The sequence below is a fragment of the Amaranthus tricolor genome, chromosome 9, assembly GCF_026212465.1.
Source record: "Amaranthus tricolor cultivar Red isolate AtriRed21 chromosome 9, ASM2621246v1, whole genome shotgun sequence".
NCBI classification, from domain to species: domain Eukaryota; kingdom Viridiplantae; phylum Streptophyta; class Magnoliopsida; order Caryophyllales; family Amaranthaceae; genus Amaranthus; species Amaranthus tricolor.
In genome coordinates, this window is record NC_080055.1 from 8,794,050 (window position 1) to 8,801,909 (window position 7,860).

At 31.8% G+C, this 7,860-nt stretch overlaps 2 protein-coding genes across 2 annotated transcripts; both read right to left on the reverse strand.

Moving 5' to 3' along the window:
- Positions 1 to 1,847: 1,847 nt before the first annotated feature.
- LOC130823209 (uncharacterized) lies at positions 1,848 to 2,900 on the reverse strand. The gene has a single exon (XM_057687841.1). It carries the CDS (start codon positions 2,898 to 2,900, stop codon positions 1,848 to 1,850), a length of 1,053 nt encoding a protein of 350 aa, XP_057543824.1.
- An 811-nt stretch (positions 2,901 to 3,711) lies between these two features.
- On the reverse strand, positions 3,712 to 4,673 carry LOC130823210 (uncharacterized). Its single transcript, XM_057687842.1, has 2 exons — positions 3,979 to 4,673; positions 3,712 to 3,904 (listed from the first exon to the last, which is right to left on the reverse strand). The coding sequence occupies exons 1-2, from the start codon at positions 4,671 to 4,673 to the stop codon at positions 3,712 to 3,714; spliced, it is 888 nt and encodes a 295-aa protein (XP_057543825.1).
- Between the last annotated feature and the right edge of the window lie 3,187 nt (positions 4,674 to 7,860).

Sequence of the window (7,860 nt, forward strand, 5' to 3'; positions counted from 1 at the left end):
AGTCTCAAGATCCCGAATGAGGAGAGACCCCAATCACCATCATAAACGTAGGACAGGACAAAGCAACCAGGACTCTTTCAGAGGTCCAGGCTCCCTGAGAGGATGACTTAGCTCCCTAGAAGACTAAACCTACTCCTCAGCTAAGATTCAAGATTACAGGACTCACAGAAGCAGCAGGGTCATATCAAAAGGACCATGGCAGAGAATGAAGAACATGAATACCTGCAGGATGATTGATCCTGCAGAATGACGACAACGGAAACGATGACGTGGCAGGAAGCAACTGCAGCTATACTCAGAAAAGCTATCAATACTTATATAAGGGAAGACACCACACCTACGTCGTGCCCTACCCATGTAAGTGTACTAAAAGACAAAGAGTGGGGACCATAGTGTAAGGATAAGCAAATCACCAAACGCCACGTAGGCTTACAAAATATTCTATTTCTCTCTCCACTGATCCCGAGAAAGATTCTATTTAAGGTAAAAGCTTAAACTGCCATTAGGGTTTTGGGAACGTCTCCTAAGGCCCACTACTATAAATATACAGTGTCATGCATCACCAAGGGTAGCGTAAATTTTACACCGAAACCCAAGCATTATTCTCTCGTACAAAAATAGTTCTAAATCCTTATAAACTTTATCAGCAATTATCTCAAAACCCTTACCGACTTATTCATCAGTGGAGGAACTTCGGAGGACCCCTCTCCGGCCCTCGTTTGCTACCTTGTGCAGGAAAACATGGTGAAACAATCGAAAAAGCAACTCAGACCTCCCCAGTAATTCATATACACTGTGAACCTTAAAAGACATTCTCTTCATCTTTGTTGAGAGTGTTGATTGTTCTCTCCACAACCGGAACAAATACTATTCATCGATTACTTTTGATATGTGTTTATTCTTAATTATAAATTAAAACATACTCAAGTGGGATCTTATTGATTCATCTGAATGCATATTTTATTAATATCAACTTTTTATATTTTTTTAATCAAGCATAATTAAAGATAATTATGATTAAAATTGTGAATTAAATAGAGTGCACAAAGTAAATATGACACTAATAGCAAATAAAAGAGAACATTAATTATAGTCCTAATGTTTATACTTCCTCCGTCTTAGAATATATGTTATATTACGGTTATTGACACTATTTTTTTTCAAGTTTACTTTATATATTGCGGCTAATGTTTAACTATAAATATAATCAAGTGAGATTTTGTTTCAATCGTTTCATCACATACTTTCATGATATTGATTTTTTATAATTTTTAGATGTACATAGTTTAATATATAAATGATCAAAATGATACATTAAACAAATGATACATAGTTTAGAAACATGTGTCCTTAAACAAATAACGCCTTTATCTAACTTACTGACCCTCTTTTCCTTGTAAGAGCATCCTTACTCATGACCCAAAAAAGGTCATCTTACTATTTCACAATTTTTCTCTCTCCTAAAATTTCATCTTTCAACCTAATTTTATTAACAATGACCTCTTTTAAAAGCTCATCATCCTCTCTTTCTTACTTTTTTTCTACCCCACCATAATTTCTCTCCCTTAATTTATCTAACATTTATCTTTATTTTTTTATAATAATATTTTTATTTACAAAGTTAATATAATTTTTTATTTGATTAAAATAGATCTACTATTTTATAATTAAAAAAAAAAATATTCTTTTAATAAAAATAATATTTTTTAATAAATATAAATATAAATATAATTTTTAATAAATATTTTTTAATATTTAAGAAAAATTTGTTAACTTCAAATAAATATTACAATGCACATACATAAAATAAATACACAAATTAAAAAACTGAAATTTTAAATGATACATTAATTGCGGTTCTCTTCAAACTTTTGCCAGATATTTTCAACCAAGTCATCTTTTAAGGATAAATGTGTTTGTCGATCTTCAACATCATCCTTATTTGCCAAGTATCGATTGATATTAACAATTCTATCTGTGTAATACTCAAAGTCATCATTTAATCCACTTGTACCTTCTGATTGACCTTTTGGGCGATCTCCTATGAACTCTCTACCATCAGCATAGTGTGTATATGTATCTCTTTCATCTTCCACTATCATATTATGCATAATTATACAAGAAGTAATTATATCAGAGAGTCGTTCTTCATCCCAAGCAAGTGAGGGCTTTCTAATTATTGCAAATCGAGTTTGCAACACCCCAAATGCTCGCTCCACATCCTTTCTTGCTGCTTCTTGATGTTGGGCAAATAACCTTGCTTTTGCTGTTTGCGGTTCAGTAATAGACTGAATAAAAGTAGCCCATTTAGGATAAATGCCATCAGTGAGATAATAAGCTATGCCGTATTGATTTCCATTCACCGTGAATTTGACAGGTGGTGCCCTTCCTTCAAACAAATCAACTAAAAGAGGTGATCGATATAGCACGTTGAGATCATTATATGAACCTGGCATCCCAAAAAAGGCATGCCATATCCATAGGTCATGATCGGCGACAGCTTCAAGAATTAATGTTGCAACACCAGCTCGGCCTTGATATTGCCCTTTCCATGTTGCTGGGCAATTCTTCCACTCCCAATGCATGCAATCAACACTACCAATCATGCCAGGGAATCCTCGTTCTTCACTAAAGGCTAATAATCTCGTCAAATCTTGTGGTGTTGGTTTTCTCAAATAATGTTGCCCAAATTGGTTGATTATTCCCTTTGTGAAATGAGTGAGTGCTTTTCGTGCTATGCTTTCGCTAATTCGGAGGTACTCATCAACTTGATCAGCAGCCACCCCGTATGCTAGCATACGAAGAGCTGCAGTACACTTTTGTAAAGCACTTAGACCTTTTCTACCAGTTGCATCAATGTTGGTAGTGTACCATGGATCGTTGTTGGAGACAGCTTCCATTATCCGTAAAAATACATGTTTCCTCATCCTAAATCTACGTTGAAACAATCGAGAAGAATATGTAGGATTTTCAGCAAAATAATCATTAAATAGTTGGGAATGACCTTTTGAATGGTCTCTTTGAATTCGACATTTTTTTTTGTTCTCACCCTTGGTTGTAATGTTGAAACAATGGGAGGAATTGCGTATTGAAAGGCATAATCAACCATATTATGTATTAGCTTATTCTCTTCGTCAGAAGATGAAGAACTTGAAGTGGATGAGGCAAAATTGAACTTAGAAAAGCTCATTTTGAAGTTATACATCCAATTGAATTTGGATGTGCACATATATAATATTATGCATGCCGAAAGGTGATGGAAAGGAAAAGACTAATGCATGCCAAAAGGTGATGGAAATGAGAAGACTAATGCATGCCAAAAGGTGATGGAAAGGAAAAGACTAATGCATGCTAAAAGGTGATAGAAATGAGAAGACTAATGCATGAAAACCTTACATAATTAAAACATCTTTTTAAGACATTACATAATTAAAACATCATTTTTAAACATTACATAATTAAACCATCATTAAAAACAATACATAATTAAAACATAATTAAGACATTACATAATTAAAATATCTACTGACGATTGTAATTCTGAAGGTATTGTCCTAGTTGAACCATCATATCAGCTTCCCATGGCTGAAGATTTTCCTTTTTGCTTAATGATTCATAGATCTCCCAATTCATTTGATATTCTTCCAGTTGAAGTTGTTTTTGTTTTCGGGCTTCTTTTTGTTTTTGAAGTTCTGTCTTCTCTTTCATTATTTATGAATTAAGTCGAAGACTCTCTCCAAATGCACTCAAAGCTTGAATTGATTGATCTGCAACCATCTTCCCAGTCATGCGAGCCTTAGCCTTCTTCACACCCTCGGGGCGAGTGGATGATCCTCCTTGAGGTTCACTTGTTGGAGTTTCAGAATCTTCTTCCGTCCTTGATCTTTTCCCACTACTTTTACTACTAACATCACCAGTTGGTTGTTAATCCAATTGTTTTTTTGATTAGTTTTTACCACTTGCTTCCACTTGTTATACTTTGTTAAAATTTTCCATTGCTCAATCAAGTTAAAGTTACCGTGTTTTCTTTGATGGATTAAATGCGCTTCTTTAAGCACATCTTCGTTTGTCGTGCCACTCTTTTTCCTCCTAAGAGCCTCATCATAACTTCCAGACCACTTCAAACATGCTAGAGCAACTCTACCCCAACGACATTTAAGCATGTCGGCGGTTCTTCGTGGGATTAGATGGGGTCGTTCCATCCTCGCTGCTTCATAAGCTTCCTTAACTTTCTGCCACCTCACTCTGATCTTTTGGTTGGTGCTCACAATTGGATCTGTACTTGTGTTCATGACTGAACATATGAGAGCAATATCTTCAATCAAATCCCAACTTTTCTTTGAAGGTATAGGGGCTTCATCATTATTATTAGGTAGCTGTTGAGATGGTTGAACCAATTGAGTGAAGCTCGGCGGTGAACCAAATTGTGAAACTAGATCTTGAAATGATGGTTGGGTGTAAAGACTAGCATCAACATGATGAACAGAATTTCCTCCATCTTCACCATATTGATCATCTTGATCATTTCCTTCATTTTCATCATCATCATCATCATCATCATCATCGTCATCATACTCCATCTCATTTTCGTCTAAACTTTCACCCCTTATTGGAGTTGAATAGATATCAATATTAGAGTTGACATTGTGAGATTGATGATGGTGGTGAAACATAGTTTGAGAATTTTGGGTATTTTGAGGAACATAATAAGATGAATTTGGGATATTTTGAGGAATATAGTAAGAAAAATTTGGAGTATTTTGAGAAAATGGAGGATTGAACGGAGGATTTTGATACTGAATTTGAGCACTTTGATTGTAAGAAGATTTTTTTCTTGGTTTTTTTTTACATGGATTTCTTCCATAATTTGGGTTATTTGAATCCATATTTTTTTTGGGATTTTTGAAATGATTACTTTGGTATTTTTTTTAACCAAAAAAAGTAGGAAAATAAGAACAAAATATGTAAAAATAAAATTATGTCAAAAAATATCAATATGGGTCTCATTTTATAGATCTCGAAAAAATATGACTCTTGGTATAATTTTTTTTTTAAAAAAATTATTTTAATACGAAAATAGCCGTTAAAGGATAAAACGGGTAGTTTTTCTCACCCAATCAGAACGCGCCACGTGGCCTGCAGCTGCACGCGTGTCAGAGGCATGCAGGGGGCAGGCTGTTAATTTTCAAGGCCCAATTAGAACGCGCCACGTGGCAAAAATTTTTGAAAAAAAATAGGGTGACCGTTCACCATAACGGGTCACCCCAAGACCATTTTACCCAATCTTTTCCCTAACCAACCTAATATTAGATCACCATTATTATTATTTTCCTTATAGTTTGGTCATGTGACCTTGAATTAGATTACCAATAATAATGCTCTAAAGACATGTAGGAATGAGTAATGTTTTATTTTAAACATTTAGATATTACTTCTCCCTTTATTAAAGAAAATCTCATTTATCAATTTAAGTATCTTATTTGTTTTTAATATTTTAATAATATTAATAAGTATCTCATTTAGATATTTCTATTTTAGAAATTTTATAAATTTTGTTCGTTATAATATTTTATATTATCTATGGTTTTTATATATTTTTCACTATTTTCAATTTAATATTTTTATATTTCTTATGTTTTTCCCTTATTTCCGACTAACTTTATAAAAAATATTTTTTATATTATTTGTGCTCCCAATGTTTTTTCTAGTAACTTTTTAAAGTTTTATTTTTATTTTTATGAAACCAAGTTTTTCTCCATCAAATTTATTATTAAATAAAATAATATTACCTTTATCAAATATATTCTATTTTCTTAATTCCCATGAAACAATTCCCTGTGGGAACTTCATTAAAGAACGGACGGGGCATTGTTTATTGAGTCTACAAATTTCAAATTAACTTTATTTAAAAATTATAACTTTAATTATTATGGTTCTTATATTTTTTCACTAACTTTATTTTAATAATATTAATACTTATGTTTACTATTTTTCTCCATTAAATTATTATTCAATAAAATTACTCCATATATCTATCTATCATTTAAAATATTCGATATATCTTCACTTTTTGTGAACATTTCTTATTGTAACAATTTTAATAAATATGAAGAATAAAAGAGAGTATGTTTAATTTAATTCAGTTACTTCCTTCATTCCTTTTTAGTGTATTTTTCTTTTTGCACGCATTTTAAAGAAAATTTTAAGCCTCTATATATCATTAAGTATGCATCATAAAAAATTATAAAAATTATATATATTAAAAAGCACTATATCAAGACAAATATCTAACAAGGCTCCACATAAATATATTTACCTCCAATATATACTTCAAAAATTTAGTTTAAAGTTCTTTCTCGTAAAATGAAAAAACTGAAAATGAAGAAACAAAAAAGAATAAAGGAATATATATATATATATATATATATATATATATATATATATATATATATATATATATATATATATATATATATATATATATATATATATATATATATATATATATATATATATATATATATATATATATATATATATATATATATATATATATATATATATATATATATATATATATATATATACATATTTTTTTTTTTTGAAAGTTAGGGAGATATATTATAGATAAGAGAAAACACTGACACCACAGAAGCCCCAGGACCGCCGGCATAAAAAACCCCGTGGGGAAAAGCCATTGAGCAAGGGGGAGCAGAGTCAGGCCACCCAAAACAGCATAGGGGTGGGCTATGCAACACCAATAACTTGACCTTGCCTTTCATAAGACAGAAGGAACCAGTGCATGCCCTGAGCGTTTTCACCTTACGCACCAATAGAAACGCCGACATAGGAAACAAGAAAAAACAACACATAATCGTTTGAGAATCCTATTCAACACAGCAACATGAAAGCAAAAAAAAAACACCAAATATGTAAAAACAGAAAAACAACATCAGCATCATCATGTGTGTTTTGTCTCCAGCAGCTGGATATGTCTTTTCACCTTTGAAGGAGCTCCTTGTTCCACACCAGGGGGGAGAGACCGACATATCCCAGCAATTCCTTTGCCCACACACCAATTCTTATTTTCAAAGAGTAGCTAGCTTTTCCCTTGGTCGGGGGAAACCATTTCAAACTTAACTCTAAGTTCTTAGCTTTCTTGTGTGGATTCACTCAAATTCCTATTCTCCAAATTACAAGAGTTTACTCAAACTCTCTACACTTGTCTCGAAGTACAAACTCATCGTTGGATGAGCTTAAAACTCTATGTATAAGTAAACTTTAGATTATATTAATATACTTATGAAACGGAACATACCATTACATGAGAGGAACTTTAGGAATAGACTTCAAATATGTATTTAGGATATTACGTGAAACTCAATATTTATGAAACCCATCCTTTAATGAAGTAAACACTCTTGAGGAGTGAAAACCCAATGGTGGAGTTGTGGAGACTCACTTTCTAATTGAGTAAAGGAAGTCTTTATATAAGAATGAGAAAAGCTATTTTCGGCTAGTTAACTTCCCACTACTTCCCATTTGTTATATAACTTCCATGAATCTTATATTTAGGAAAGTCAAAATATAATGTCGGTTAATTAATTGCCCTTAACACCCATCTTCCTAAATTTAAGGGTGGTGTTTATGACATTTACTTTTCCAATAATTGCTTTTTAATTTACGTAAAACATAATTTTGTTTTATAAGAAATCTTTTCACCGTAAAATATAATTTTTTTATATAAATTCTTTTCAAATAATCCCATAAAAATATTCAATAAAATCATATTTGAAAAGATATATTTTTTCTTATAAAACAATTAGATAAAATAGCAATTAAAAGGATGAGATATTTTCT